This window comes from Budorcas taxicolor, chromosome 4 (genome assembly GCF_023091745.1).
Source record: "Budorcas taxicolor isolate Tak-1 chromosome 4, Takin1.1, whole genome shotgun sequence".
Classification (NCBI taxonomy): Eukaryota; Metazoa; Chordata; class Mammalia; order Artiodactyla; family Bovidae; genus Budorcas; species Budorcas taxicolor.
In genome coordinates, this window is record NC_068913.1 from 50,103,384 (window position 1) to 50,119,898 (window position 16,515).

At 39.2% G+C, this 16,515-nt stretch overlaps 1 protein-coding gene across 1 annotated transcript in view; it reads left to right on the forward strand.

Annotated features, from left to right (window-relative positions):
- The first annotated feature begins 2,510 nt into the window (after positions 1-2,510).
- Positions 2,511-16,515, forward strand: part of PRKAR2B (protein kinase cAMP-dependent type II regulatory subunit beta) — a 109,418-nt gene continuing 95,413 nt past the window's right edge. The window contains exon 1 of the mRNA XM_052638811.1: positions 2,511-2,814. Within this exon, the coding sequence (XP_052494771.1) occupies positions 2,511-2,814 (304 nt within the window). The remainder of the gene's footprint in view (positions 2,815-16,515) is intronic.

A 16,515-nucleotide genomic window follows, 5' to 3' on the forward strand; every position in this document is an offset into this window, starting at 1 on the left:
GTTTTTTTCTTCTGTCATTCCTGGGTGTTGAGCATTGTGGCAGACACTAATTATTGCTCCCAGAATTTGTTCTACTTCATCTCCAAATATTTGTTTGGCACACAACTGCTCAAAATAGAATTTCCATTCCCAAGCTTTCCTTGTAGCCATGTATCTGAGTTACTGTTGTTGTATAATAAATCACCTTAAAATGCAGAGGTTGAAAACAGAGTTTTTATTATGCTCAAAGATATGGGGTGGGGCATCACAGGGCTGGCTTCTTCTGTCATTCTGGGATGACTGCTATCAGAGCAGTCATGAGCCCACCCAGATTCAAGAGGAGGGGAATTAAGGCTTCAGCTCTTGATGGGGTATGGCAAGGCACACTGCTGAAGAGCACATGGAACAGGTGAGATTTCTGCAGTCATGTTTGGAACACGCAGTTGGTCACACTACAGGTATGGCCAGTGACCAAGTTCTGGACAAGATGATATAAGAGGAATTGGTGTGTTTAACTTCCTGGAAGTATTCTTAGATGGGGGATGTGTGTGTGGTGAGAGGAGAAGTTCCCTTCTCTTTTTTACTTTCCTCTTGACTGAAATATGGATGAATAGACTGGAGGTAGAGCAGCAATTTGGACAACAAATTGAGGATTACAGAGCAACAAGCTGGAAGGAGGCTGGGTTGCCTAATGATCCTAGAACCACTATGTGAGCCCTGAACCGCTGACATTTACATTACAGAGAAATGAACTTCTGTCTTAAGTTACTGTATTTACCATTTTCTTGTTAATCCTAAAAAAAAAAAATCATAAATGAAGATAGATGATGCAAACTTGTCTTAAATTACTGGGTCTATAAAGATGATAATGCTTATATTGTCTATATAATATTTATATGGTTAAAGTTTGACTAATACTGTGGACCATGCAGTGAGGATCATGGTGTTTCATAAAAGCATACTTCTTAAAATTCTTGACCCTCATCATCGGAAGTACCGTACTATATTTAAAAATAAAATTATTATGAGATTAAGAAATGCAAATAAATAAAATAGTCACTCATGGAGTGACTATCAGTTGTATTATAAACAAAGGGTTATTTGCCAAATGTATTTTTATTAAAGGGACTAGTTTGTTATATCTTGATTTCTAGTCTTTGAGGTTTCTGAACCATGTATTTACCGTTTTTTTGTGTGTAGACAGAAATCACAATAACTTAACTGAGCTTGCTCTTGAGATATTTTATTTTACAATGATGGTCATGATGAAAAATGAAATGTTTTTAAACACCATTTAATTGGCAAAAGACATTTTCTAATTCGAAACTGTAAACAGAATAAGCCTTGTTTCAAAGTCAAGGACTTCTTGAAAAGCACACATCTTGGATTCTATTTCTCTTTATATTGAACTACGTATTCCTATTTTTGGAGATATAATTCAAAACCACTCAAAGCATAAGGGAATGTTTTAAAATAAACAATAACAGTTTAATCAGGCAAAGGTTCTTTTGCTTGAGGGCCATCTGTCCTGACATTGACATTTTATTCAAATTGCTGCACTATCCTGTTTGAAGGCCATCGACTAACTTCTAAGGGCCTCACAATACATCGTGCATTTGTCTCAACAAGTAGTAACTGCACCAAATGGACAATGGGGTACTATCAGAGAACCAAAACAATAAAACAGGTTGAGTGGAGAAAGGCTGTAGAACACATGGCGAAAGAAAAAGAAAGGTGTCACAAAGATGGGGCATTATTTCTTTGTCCAAAAGAACCAGTACTACCCGACTTTAAACAAAAGACATCACCCGCACGCGCACGTATTACTACAACTAGATTCTCGGAGGAAAAGAAAAGGACGCTAACAAGGTGGAGGCCCAAGTTTCAGGGCAAATCGCGTGGCAGCAGTTCTGCTTGGACTCGGGGTGGTGAAAGAGGCGTGGGAATTTGGCCGAGTGGCCCGTCCTCTCTGGGGCGTGCGGACAGGTGGACTACCAGGCGCGCCTGGGCCCGAGGGTGACCCGGGGAGTGCCGAGTTGGGGGGTGGGTGGACCCGCCCGGGCCGCGCCCCCTAGGAGAGAGCCCCGCCAGCCTGGTGGCGCCGGCCTGCGTTGCGTCTTCAGCCCCTCAGCTGTGCAAGTGGCGGGTGCTCGGCGCCCGCCGGCAGGGTTGCCATGGTTTCCGTGGGTCACGTGGGGGCGCGCCGGAGCCCCCTCCCGCGTGCAGCGGTGCGGCGGGGGCGGGGCGGCCCGGGCGGGGGAGAGGAGCGGCCGCGGCAGGAGCGGGAGGAGCCGGAGATGCTGCCAGCCCTCCCCGGGCCGAGCTTGCTCAGCCGCCGCCGCCGCACGGAACAGCCGCGCGCCGGGAGCCGCGGGCCGGGCCAGCCTGGCTGCCGGGGCCCAGTGCGCCGCGCTCGCAGCCGGTAGCCCCGCCAGCGTCCGTCTGCGCTCGCTTGGCCGCCGCTGGGCCCGAGGCCGGTTCAGCGAGGGGGCGAGGGCGGCGCCCGGGCGCCCGCCGGCAGGGGAGGCAGGATGAGCATCGAGATCCCGGCGGGACTGACGGAGCTGCTGCAGGGCTTCACCGTGGAGGTCCTGAGGCACCAGCCCGCGGACCTGCTGGAGTTCGCGCTGCAGCACTTCACGCGCCTGCAGGAGGAGAACGAGCGCAAAGGCGCCGCGCGCTTCGGCCATGAAGGCAGGACCTGGGGGGACGCGGGCGCCGCCAGCGGGGGCGGCACCCCCAGCAAGGGGGTCAACTTCGCCGAGGAGCCCAGGCACAGCGATTCGGAGAACGGCGAGGAGGAGGAAGAGGCCGCGGATGCAGGGGCATTCAACGGTGAGGACCGGATTCCCCGCGCGGGCCCCCACCCTCGCCGCTCCCCCTCGGTCCTTAGATCCCAGAGCTACACTCACCCACCTCTCCCTGCCTTCCCTACCTTCCCCTTGCGCCCACCCCCTCAGCATCCATTTCTGTCTCTTCCACTCGCCCACTTTCTTCCTCCGCGCTCTCGTCGTGCCCTCCCCCGCGTTCCCTCCTGTGGAGGTGGGGAGCCGAGAGGTGAGGCTTCTCTGCCCACTCGCCCTCCTCTCTTCCTGGGCTCGGAGGCAGAGGCCGGCAGGACTGGAGTGGGCATCTGAGAAACAACTTTCACTGGGGTTGCATAAATGAAGCTGGCCCATTTTGCATCCTCTTTCAGCCCTTATGTGTATTAGTGGACTGTCCAAAACGAAAAGGTGGAGGAGTGGTCAATCGCATTGACTTCACTCTTGTAAGGACGGCAGATTCACTAAAAGGAGCGTGAAATTGGACTCACGGGGCAGAATAGAATTTATGGTGATAGCTTTGGCATTCTTGGAAACGAGAGTCATCTATTATTTTCCAGTTTACCGATAGCGTGTTGTATTCTTTTGGGACACACAGCAAAGGATCCTGTTTAGCCTGCAACCCGTGGGGCCTTTGGAATGAGGAAACGGGTTTGATTTAAAACAAATTTTGGATGATTTGATGTCTTTAAAAAAAAACCAAAACTGTGGGAAAAACACTGTAGGACGTTCTGAAAGCTTGTTGGTTGTCTTTAGAATGAAAAGCAGTGAGTGATTGTAAGGACTGTGCCAGACACTGAAGCTAGAAAGAATGAATGGGAAAGAAAAGGGGGTTTTCTCCAGTAGCTGCTCCTGGCAGGTCCCACCCCTCCCGCTTATAACCCTCTTTCCCTGACACACGCAGACACGCTTACACATTAACAGCCTCCTACATTTACACAGCATGCCTAAATCCCATCTTTGTGGCATCCCAAGCTAAAATACCCGGGTGTGCAAACGTGCAAGTGCTTTTTCTTTGTGGTACAAGACAAACGTGCATTCAGCATCACACCAGCTTTTATTTATTTACACTACTCGTGGTTTGTGTCCACAGTACATTTCATATTTTAAAGTGTCATTTCTTGTGTACCTTTCTAGGAAGGTGTTTCTTTTCTTTGCAAAATTGTTAAAATGTGTTATAAAATTAAGGTATTTTTAGCTTATCTGAAGCAGTCACAGAAAGCCCTGGAAATTAATGCTCTCTGAAGATAAAATGGAAGATTGTTACTTTAAAAATTTTTATTTTGGACTTTGTAATGTTTCCAGGGGTAGGATAATCATAGTCTTCATTTTGCACAAAAACTTAATCTAATGCTTTTCTTATTAGAAATGGCATGAGAAGGAAAGAGTGCACATTTTAAGTAGATGGGCAGGAGAAGCCACTGATGAATGACACAAAGGGTAGAGAAATCTAATACCTCTTTAATGCTTGAGACACACATCCACACACGAGTACATCCACATGCACATGGACACACACAAAGAAAACAAAAAGGACTAGTTTTCCAGATTGGAGAAAACCAAAGACTAAGGACTTGGTAAAGAGCCTACATTTGTTCAGTGCAATATATTGTTAGTATAACTAAAATATTTTGCTTGTGTACTGTTTTGAAGTACTTTGCATTTATGATTTTGTTTTCTCTTTAAAACAATGTATATTGTACACAGAACAGATTTCCTTTCCATTTAGCAATGAAGAAAGAAGCCATTACCTTCTGAGTAGTAGGGATCATTTACTATGGTTTTATAGTCTCCAAAGCACTTTTATTGTAAAAATTACTCAGTGTCAGTTTTACTATATACTGGTTAACCAATTGCCCAATTTATTCCCCATTCCTACCCCTCCACACCCTCCAAGACTTTTATGACTGCAACCAGTTTGGTCATTATCCAATGCACACATATGTATCTGTGTATAACAGAAACTTTGGCAATGGTGCTTCCCTTTTCTAGGTGCAGTGAAAAATATACATTTAGAGTAGTTTCTATTCTAATCATTTCTCAATTTTTTAAAAGTAATTTGTGTTGAGACCCCCAATTTAAAGAGAATTCTAGACTCCTGAGGGGTTGGCAAACTTTTTTGTAAAGAGTCAGAGAGTAAATATTTCAGGCTTTGTGAGCAACGTATGGTTTTCATCGCATATTCCTCTTTTTTTTTTTTGAACGGTCCTTTAAACATGTATTCCCTCTGTACAAAACTGGCCACAGACCAAGGCCATAGTCTGTCAACCCTCAGTCAAAGGAGGAAAAAGTCAAAATAATACTCTTGGGGAGAGGGAGGGAAACAACGGGAATGAGCCTATCAGTTTAATGCCTAAGTCTAAAAAAGTACTGAAATATAAAAATACACCTGATACTGGGTAACCCTCATGACATAGTAAAGAATAAGAAAAGTACTAAAGAATGGGGAAAATACTAGAAGGCAAGTCTTAATTTACTGAAACATAGCGCAAGATGAAAAGGATAAGTCATTCTTAAATTTTAGTATACCTCTCAAGGAAGTTTGATTCTGAAATGATTATTACCTGGTACTATGCTTTTGGAGCTTCTTTGAATAGGTTGGGGTGGACTTGGGATCTTTTTTTAACAGATGATATCTACTGTTGCCTGATCCTGCTTTGAGAAAGATTGGTCAACAGATAATGATAATAATGATGATTATAGTATCACTTTCTCTTATTAACAGTTAAAAAATAGCTGCTATTTATTGAGATTGTGTGCTAAACACTATCTAAATGCCTGGATTCATTATCCCAGCTTTATAAGAAAGGTGAGACTAACAGTTGTTCAGTGTTTCACAGCTGGTAGGCTGCAGAGGTTGTAAGAGCGGTGGGCTTGGCGCCATGCCTGTGCTCTTAAGTCCTGGCTTTTATCTCTGGGAAGGGGGTGGGCCTGGCATCCCTTGAGCATCCCTTTTATGTCAAGCTCTGCTTGAGGCCCTTAATATGTTTTGTCTTTAAGGTTTAGAAAAATAAATTTGTCCAAGGTCACACACAGGACTAGTGAGGAGTAGAGCCTGGTTTCTTACTCACATCTGTCTGACCTAAGATCATCAGAGGTCTCCCCCTTAATGAAATTTGTCCAGCTGGCTGAATCAGAGGTCAAGTGTTCCTGCTTTTTTTTTTTTTTTTTCAGTAATGGTGATGAATTTGCATTGATTAATTCATACTTACTCTCACGAATCCCTCTCACGAATCCCTTAGGACAAGTGATCGTATTTGTGAGGGGTTGTTCAAAAAGGCAAGTTTTTGACCCTGAAACTGGTTGCCATTGACTCCCCCAGAGAGATCAAGCATGTGTGACCTTGAACTCATAGTGTGGTTGAATCAAGCAAGTGAACCAGCATTTGGGACCTTGGCCAAAAGTCTGATGGGTGAAGGTGGTCTTTACTTCTCTCTTCCCTTTCCCTTCCCTTTCTCTCTTCCTCTGCTGATTGCTTTCTTGTTCCCCTCCTATTCTCTTCTAAGTTTATCACTTCTGATGTTTACTTCCAGCTTGGTGTCAATTCTTGTTAGAAGGGTAACCTTTAGGTGTTAGAATGATAGTGTCATATTGTGATCCCCTTTCTGGGAACTCTTAAAGTCCTGAAAAAAGCTATAATTGAGACTGCCTCCCTCCTCCCCGTCCTACAGAAATGAAACTTGACCTGTCTCTTCCGCAAGGGCCATGTCCCCAGGCTGGGAATTATTAGGAGGGTTGCAATAAGCCAAAGAGTTGGATCAGTACCAATTTGGAGTGAAATCTGTGGCAATTAATACAGGCATCATTGGGAGATCTTGTGTTGCTCAATTATTTCTTAAGTGAAATAACTCAAATTACAAAATGAAGTAAATGAGAAGTGCTGCTCAGTCATGTCCAGCTCTTTGCGACCCCATGGACTGTAGCCCGCCAGGCTCCTCTGTCCATGGAATTATCGCAACAGGAATGCTGGAGTGGGTTACCATTTCCATCTCCAAAACTGACAAGTAGTTGGAAACAAATTACACATGGACCCATGAAGAGGAATCAAACTGGAAGAAAAATAGACTAAGGTAAAACATGGAAGAATTAATATACTAAATTATCGAAGGCAAAGATACCAAGGTCAGGTTAATTTACAAGGCAAAACTATAGAACCATGGCTTATAAGCTTGATGTCAAAGGTATATAAATAGAAATTTAGCATGTAAAATCTGTGACTTAATCCTCTTAACTCTGATTTACGTCAAGTCTTTTAGGAGAACTTTATCTACCTTTACATTTTTACAATTTAAGGGGATTGTGTAGAGTTTACCAGAGATCTGGAAAATTATGCAAAATATTGGAAAGTTGGAGCTTATGGTGAGAGATTAAGGGAACAAAGGTACATAGCATGAGAGGGAATGGTTGAAAGAGCTGAGAATAGCATGCATGTGTCTGAAATTTTTTCTTAAGAGGATTAAGAACAAATGTTCTTCATCTCTATTAAATACAGAATGGGAAGAGCTAAGCTTCATTGTAACTTGAAGAATAAAAGTCAGAAATTCATCTGTCTGGAATGACGTGTGTGGTCTTCCTGAAAAATGAGATGACAAAGCAGTGAGGGTAATAGATTGACTTGCTAAGAATCTGCTGTGAAAAAGTTCTTAACCTTGTTCATACTAGAAGTAAAAAAAACGTTGACATTCATGGCCTAACTGACAGTAGGAAATTGTAGAGAGGAATTAGAGCTTTAAAGGAGAGTTGCTTTGGTTGGTTTTTTAGGCTCATTTGTGTGAGCCCTTTTTTAAGAACTTGCTCTGTGGAGGGCTCCTGGAGACTGTTGGGCGACAAAGCAGCCAATCCTTAGTCTCCTACTGCATGTAGCCATCAGCATACAGCTAAAGAAAGAAATTTATTTTAGTGATGGTACTTGTGCAATGGACTGAAAGTTAAATTATTTTTTAGTATATAATCAACCTCTGAAATCCATTTAATCAGTTTGAAAAGCATTCATGAAGTTGATTTTGGAGGGTTAACTTGCAGCTTAGTGTCTTTTTTTTTAATGTATGAAATGCTGTGCTCAGCATGTTGACATGGCATAATAAAATAGTACTTGCTTTGTGAAGTTTTAATGAGGATAAATGGAGTAATATTTGCAAGGCCCTTAGGATACTGCACCCAACAAGCATCAGTTACCTGTTAAACAAATAACCTTATTTACAAGAGGTCTTCCAGAAGTATTTTCTTCACAATGAGGCTTTCATTGTGTTTGGTGGAGGTGAATCTAATGTTTGCACTTTTTACACAGATGAAATAGGAAATGAGCTTGCTGGGCAGTTTCTCTTAGGATTTAATGTGAAGTTATGTTGCATAGTAGTAAAACCCACATCCTTTCAACTCATAATTTGTAGCTAAGCAAGCACTTTAGGATTTTGTAGTTAATGAGACTTTTCTGGTCTTTGGCTATTGGAAATTTATATAGTAGTTTTAAATCCTCCTCCTGAAATGGATTACATCATTCATGACAATGGCTAAAATATTAAAGCCATTATTTTAGTTAGGGGCTTAAAACAACATTAGAGAAGATTTAAAAAAATATTTTGCATTAGAGATGGCAATTATGATTTTTCAAGGAACAGTTAAGAACATTATTCATTTTAATAGTAGCATTAAATGGATTACTTTAGGGATTGAAATTGGGAAATCAAAGGACTTTGGGTGTCCTTTCTCAAACTTTTATGCATCTATTACTTTAAACTTGGGAAAAGGGAGGGAGAGGGGAGAGGAGGAGGAAGAGGAGTAACATCTGTTGCAACTTGTGAAGGGTTCTTTGAGAAACTGATATCTTTTCTTAAGCAGTGGCATAGAATCAAAGCATCTCAACAAAAACTGCAGCATTGGATGCTTTCATATGTTTACCTGCCTATCTTAAAAGATCAAACTGTAGCTGTTATTTAACTTAAGACTGTTACAAGCTTTCCATTTGAAGGCATGTAAGCTTTCCCTTTGAGTTTGTACATAAAGTGATGTATTGTAACTGGGTGGGACAGAGTAAATATTTATTGGTTATTCACTGTTGCAAATCTCATTCCCTGGATTCCAGTAAATTTCTAGCTGTCAAAGTTATGTCCATAGCTGTGTCAAAAGAAAAAAAAATTGTGTATCTTTTTCAACCATGTGGATACTAACAAAAGATCTTTGAAATTGTCAAGGAGGAATTTATTTGTGATCCCTTAAAAAAAGAGATCTTAATGAGAGTAGTAGGAATAGAGAAAGCCTATGGTGGAAGTAGTGGTTGATGGAATATTTGAGGTAAGGGATTCAGCGAAGGTGTTTGAGTTGACTGACCTTGGGGTCTGCCTTAGCAGTGTTCAGAGTCACAGAGTAACAGAGCTGAGACCTGGAGCAGTCCTTGAGGAGAAAGAACATGTAAAGTTGAAAGGGAGGATCCTCTGCTTATTCACTCACTGCAGACATATTTATTGAGAACCAACTCCTTTTCTTTTTCTTAGGAAAAAAGAAGTAATTTTTCTTTTAAGTTTACTATCTCTAGACTCCTTAAGAGACAATCCTTTTGTCACAGACTGTCTCATAGATAGAATATGTTGTCTGTAACGTTTAACAGATGGAGCCGCTGAGAGCCAGAGACGTTCCTTGCCCAGATTTAGTCCGTTTTGGTCTTTTTGTTCATAGAATCATCACTTTACATTTTGTGTGCCTTTCGATATTAACTTACCTACTATAAATCCTTCCTGTCTTCCATCAGGGTGATAGATAAGGTCTAAAAGGCCAGGCTAACAAGAAGTGCTTTTGTACTTTTCCCTTCAGAGTCACCAATTTTTTTTCTCTTTGATTTTTTCATTGCCGTGAAATTTAATATTAGAGTTTATTTTTGTATCAGTTGCTTAAGAAGAGGCAATGGAAAAGAAAAAAGAGTGCAGTGACTTTTCTGAGTTGGATGAGTGGTTGCCATCGTGTTCTTGGTCCTGTTCTTATTGTCCTTCCAGCCTTATCCCTACTACTTAGCTGTGATTGAGATGGTCATGGTTACAAAACCCCGTACGAAAACTTCACTGTGATACTGATTATTATCTTTATTTTATGGGAGCAAGTTTTTGTGTTTCGGAAATTCGAAATGACTCAGACTGTTCCATTATGTAATTATTTTGTGGAAAGAATTTGAGCTCAAATTTTCAGGTCATGGCTTACATGAAAACAACAATCTAAAAAAATCAGAAATATAAACACAGTTGGTGTAACATTTATAAATGTTTCAGCAATAGGCTTTGCCATGTGTAGCTTAGTATGTTTGGAAGCTAAAAAAAAAAAATCATTCCAGTTGCTGCTGTTTAAAAATGTTCTGTATTTAAAAAAAAAAGACAAAAGGTCAAAATATAAACACATGTTCCACATAAAAGTAAAGCCAAAAAGATATACTGTATACAGTGATTCCGGTATCCGTTTGGCTGGGGACTGACACTGTTTAATTTACATTAGCTGTTCCAAGATAGAATAGTTCATGGGAGTTTTACTGAGGGGAATATTTTTTTTTTCTTTTTTGGATAAAAAAGAAGGAAAAACTTCCATTTGTTTAAATATGTTAGACTCAAAAAGCATCTTTCCAAAAGGTTCTTAATTAAAACATGACTCAGCTGTTTCGTTTCAGTTGCTGTAGAAAGCTAATGTCTGTTAAATGATATTCTTTTTATTTAGTCATTGTTAACATTTTTGGCTACTTAACTGCCAGGCCCTGAATAAGACTATTATACACTTCATTCAGCCCTCCCCGGAGTGAGTGGTAGAGTCAGGATTTGAACCTGGCAGTCTTAAGTTCAAGCGCATCTGCTTGACCACACACTTCAGTGTTAGTAACTCTTACAGCAATAACATGGCTGAAAAGAACCACGTTTCAAAAATTAAGCCACCTACTTTTCCCTCTGAAATTTAGTCTAGCTCAGCATTGATCTGTCCCTTTTACAATTTGCTTTTTCTCTCTGTTCTATCCAAATTAGCACTTGGTATACTTTTCTTACATGAGCTTTGTTTTATTTTATTTTGTATGCTCTGCAGCTTGTGAGATCTTAGTCCCTCAACCAGGGATCAAACCTGGGTGTTCAGTAGTGAAAGAACGAAGTCCTAACCACTGGACCATCAGGGAAAGTACTTGGTGTACTTTCGAAAATCAATAAACTATTTATTTTTAGAAATGAACACCTCGTATACTGAGCTGTTTAATTATCAAATTTTTTTGATTATGTACCCTCATTTGCAAAATAGCAGTTTTGCTAATGAGGGAACATAATGAGTATACATATCCCAAGTATGTCTTTATAAATATTGTGCAGGTACCAGTATATGAGAAAGTGTTGTTGTTGTTGACTCTTTTGCAACCCCGTGGACTTTAGCCCACCAGGCTTCTCTGTCCATGGGATTTCCCAGGCAGGATAACTGGAGTAGGTTGCCATTCCCTTCCCCAGGGGATCTTCTGAGCCCAGGGATCGAACCTGTGTCTTCTGCATTGCAGGCAGATTCTTTACCACTGAGCTATCAGGGGAGTCCCATGAGAAAGGATTCTACAATATAAATTTTGAAAGGGAGAAGAAGTCATTGTAAACAAGTTCTAATTTTTTCCTACACCGTTAAAGACTGCCTTATACTCTGTCTTGTGGTACATGACCCCATTTTGGAGACCACAATCCTAACAATTCGACTAAACTGATACTCTATTAATATATAAGCTGGCTGTAATAAACTTTGGCTTCCTCTTTTAAGCTCCTGAATTATAGGGTCCTAGTGTGTTTGTGTTTGTCTTTTTAAATAGACACTCATTAGGTAAGCTAATTGTTTAACTCAACCAAAGTTTGGCAGAATAAAGAGGAAAATTCTATCTTATAAGGAGGAAATAAAATCATACTACATGACAGATAAGATCCAGGCTTTTTCTTTTAAATTTGTATTCCCCTCTGTACCTTGAACTCCATTTAGATTATAGAGTACTAAGGTTCTTGGTACACATTTTGGGGATGTGACAAACAGAATCATACCATGTTATAGGTGTTTAGTTAAGAATCACTAAGTCATGGAAATGCTATCTGAATTAGAAGAAAATCTAAAGTTTAAAATATTTTAAAAGATTAGGACCAGGCAACACCGTAAGGAGAAAAAAGTTTAAAATAGTTTAAAAGAAATGCAGTTACATAGGGTATAGTGGTAAAGAACCTGTTTGCCCATGTAGGAGATGCAAGAGACATGGGTGCGATCCCTGGGTCAGGAAGATGTCCTGGAGGAGCCTGTGGCAACCCACTGCAGTATTCTTGCCTGGAGAATCCCATGGACAGAAGAGCCTGGCAGGCTACAGTCCACAGGGTCACAAAGAGTCGGACACAACTGAAGCTACTTAGCATGCACGCATGCACAGGGTATCTCAGGAAAGCAGTCTCTGGAGAGGACAGTTGTTTAGAAGGGAGACTCTTCACTGTCCCCCTTTTTGTAACTTGATTAAAAGCTTATCATATACTTGTATTACCTATTAAGTACATTTTAAGTGAAAAAAGACATGAAAGAAAGTCTGTTCATTTGTAAGCAGCCCTTGAGTAGTAGATAAAACACTGTAGAGGCATATAGTGTGGTTCAAAATTGATGTATTCAAATATTCTTGCCTGAATTATTCTCTTGGTCCTAGGTACCCAGTCTTCTTTCCTTAGTTTTCTGCCAAATCTCAGTTTTTCTCCAAAGGTTAGCTTCATTTCACCCTTCCAAAAAGATCCTTACAAAATTCTCTGGTTGACATGAAAGGTGTCAAAATGGCAGAAAGAAAGCTCGGTGGCTGTCAGATGTGCCCGGCACAAGCAGGCAGGGATATGCAGTAATAAGCTCCCTCCCTCCTAGACTTTCCTGTGTGCATCTTGCTTTGCTCACATTAGGTGGCCAAATACATTTTAATTAACCTCAAGTTGAATACTGAATGTCTAATAATAGTAAATGTCTGTAAACATATATTTCTGAAGTGATCAAAACCTTCTTGGGCATGTGAATATTAAAAATACCCTCTTGATAATCCTTTATATTTTAAACATTTTAAAGTGTTTTCATGAAATGTAAAAGCCTTTGCTAATCTTCAGTTTCGTAGGTTTAGACTTCATTATATTAAACAAAATAAGGCGGCATTATATTTTGGCCTGATATTTGATCATTCTGCAAAATGCAAAGAACACAAGCATACAGGCTTGTCTTGCAGCTGAGAATTGCATATTCTCACTGAGTAGATGTTCTGATCTCTCCTTCTGCGTCTGTGAGCCCTGTATTACATCTCAAATGCATCTGTTGCCATGAACCTGCTTTGTCCTTTTTTCTCTCCATCTTGCCTCATTCCTAACCACCTTGAAAGACACTGCCTTCTTACCTTTATTACGAGAATCCTGCTCGCCCCCTAGGGCTGACTTGCTCTTTGGAGCCCTCCAGTTTTAACTGTAGTTCCAGCACAGACCTCCCCTCTCCTTAAGATTCAATGTGTCTACCTGCTTACCAGCCACCTCTGCTTGCATATTCTTCAAGCAACTCAAATAATTTTGCCCTAAACTGAATGTGTTACAGTCATCTCCCTCAATTATTATTCCTTCCACTTTTCCCCTCCGCTCATTTGATAAACATGGTCAGTAGATCCCCTTTCCTCTGCCTTATACTTCTTAAGCCTGGTAGTTTATGGAAAACAGATTGCTTTTAGTGCTGAAAAATGTTAAAGTAATGCTGAAAAATCAGAAACAGTGAAAACTTTTAAAAAATATGCCCTTGCTTTGGCATAAGCTCTGGGTTTGAATCTTGATTCTGCCATTTATAACTTTTGGAACCTTGAGCAAGTTACTTTACCATCTATGCCTCAGTTTCCTCATCTGTGAAATGGGAATTATGACACTACTTACCTCAGAGGGTTAATTGAGTTAACAGTGTCTGACATATACTAGCCTTATATATGGGTTTGTTAAAAAAATAAGAAAAGGAAGGAAGGAAGGAAAGGCAGGTTTTAGAAGTCAGAACATTATAGTTCATAAAAATGAAGTTTGAACACAGGGAGCTCACCCTGGTGCCCTGTGTTGACCTAGGTGGGTAGGATGAGGGTGTGGAAGGGAGGCTCAAGAGGGAGGGGATATATATACACTTATGGCTGATTCACGTTTTTGTACAGCAGAAACCAACACAACATTGTAAAGCAGTTATCCTTCAATTAAAAATAAATTTAAAAAAATGGAAGTTGATTGAGAATGTAAGACACTGGAGATTACTTTCAAGTCAGTAGAGTAATAATACTTAAACAAAAAGTTGTTAATGAAAAGTATAAAACTAAAGTTTTTAGATCTTTCAGCTAAGTGTTTCAAACTTTAAAAAAACCCTTGCTCTTTTAAATCTAAAGTCCTCCTTTGATTCTATTTAAAATGCAAGGTAAATAGTCTGACTTTAAAAAAAAATAAGGGGAAAAAAAAGCAATGGGATAATGCTTTGCTTTGTTTTCACACCATCTCCTTCCTTGACAATCAGTGTTTAACTGGTAGAATAAATAAATTTGTGTGTGTAAAATCTCCCAGTTTATGGTTTTATTCAAGTTTTAATAAGTCATTTTAAAACAACTTGGGAAGAGTAGGTAGGGGTATTGATAGTAGGTACTTTATTTAAGTGAGGCAGATGCTTATAGTAAAAACATGAATGTGTGCCTGAAATATAAATTGGAAAAATTGGTTGCATTAAATTGACAGCTTGTTGCCATTTCCTTATGTCATAATATTTATGAAAGAAAGCTTATGGTGGGACAAACTTTTGTACCTAAGTTTTATGTTAAAATGATTTTATTCTGAAAACCCATCATTCTATACTTGCTCCACTACAAATTACTATCTTAGTAGATTTTTAGAAAGAAAAAGATAGTTCTTTTGGATCTTTGTTTTTACATGGAGTTTTTCACAGGTCTTTGATATCTTATTTGACTGTCATTAACAACAGTTTACCAACTAAGCAATATTAGGATCTTTGATTCCTAATAATTCCTTAAAAAGAATTCAAAAGATATTTTAGTGTTCAAATTTTAAGAAAAACTCATTTGTAAAAGGATATTTTGTAAAATATATTTTAGGAGCACATTTAGCATTGAAAGAGTACAAAGCTTCAGTTATGCAAAATGAATAAGTTCTGGGAATCTAAGTATGTAGCAGGGTGACAGTTACCAGTACTGTACTGGATGCTTGAAATTGGCTGAGAAAATTGATCTTATTTGAAATCTTCACACATACACAATGGTGACTATATAGAGGTGATAATTAAATTATTTAGCTTCATTGTGATTTTTTGTACAGTACATGCTATGCCAAAATATCAAGTTGCATGCCTTACATATATTGTTTTTATATGTCAAAGGTAACAAAGTAAAAAAAAAAAAAAAAAAAGCAGTGTAGACTAATCTGGTTGGACTGAGAGTATTGAGAGATTTTTATGTACCAAGAGATTTTTATCTCCAAAACCAAGTAGAGGAGAAATTTTTTCTCTCTCTCTTGTTCTCTCTTTCTCTTTCTTTAAATTATGAGGTGTTTCCAATATACAAAAATGAATACTCATATAAACCATCCCCTGGCTCTAACAGATTCTAACATTTTAACCCTTCACGGTTTTTTTTTCTTTTAAGAAAATAATCATACATACAGTAGGAGTCCTTGTGTGTCCCTCTCTTACCCATTCTCTTAACTTCCTTCTCCATAGATAACCACCACTATGATGAATTTCTTGTCTTTATTTCCTATTTTTGTTTCTGTACTGTTACTACAAAGGCATCTATTTATAGATTAGGAATATGGCTATTTTGCATATATTCCAAGTTTGTATAATTGTACCACTTATAAAAGTTTCATTTATGTAAATTATCATCCTTCAGCTTGTTTTTGAGAACAGTGTTTGAGATATTACATTGATTCATGTAGCCCTTGTTTACTGCTTTTAAACTGTCAGTATACCCTTATGTAAATAGACAGTTTATCTGTTCTTTGATAAATATTTTGCTTGTTTCTAATTATTTGTTATTACAGTGATGTGATGAGCATGATGTGTGTGTGCATGTATGTGTATTATGCAAATGTACTCGAGTTTTTTAAAGTGTGGGGACCCCTGGAGGACCATTCCTCTCCTACTCCTTGACCTTTTCAGGGAGTCTATGGATTGAAAATAACAATAATAATAATATATAATAAGTTCTTTGCCCTCCCCCTCATTTTCTGATAAGTATATAATGGAATTTTCCAGAGGGTACATAATGTATGCTATTGCAGCAGATTGAATGCAGAAGTAGATGTGAGAACCCAACTGTCTTCTATTATGCCAGATTTGTAAAAAATGTAAAATAGCCATGCTTTTTATTAATTTTTTTTGTTTTGGAGGATGTAGTTATTTTCCATAAGAATATGTTATTTCACTGGGATGACCCAGAGAGATGATATGGGGAGGGCGGCGGGAGGGGGGTTCAGGGTTGGGAACTCATGTACACCTGTGGTGGATTCATGTCAGTGTATGGCAAAACCAGTACAGTATTGTAAAGTAAAAAAAATAAATAAATAAATGCAAAAAAAGAATATGTTATGTATAATAATGTGTAGTTGTCATACTGTTCATTTTTAAGTGAAATAATTTTAAAACAATTTTAATTTATTATACAATATATATTCATGACTATCACTCATATAAACAAATAATTTTTAAGAAT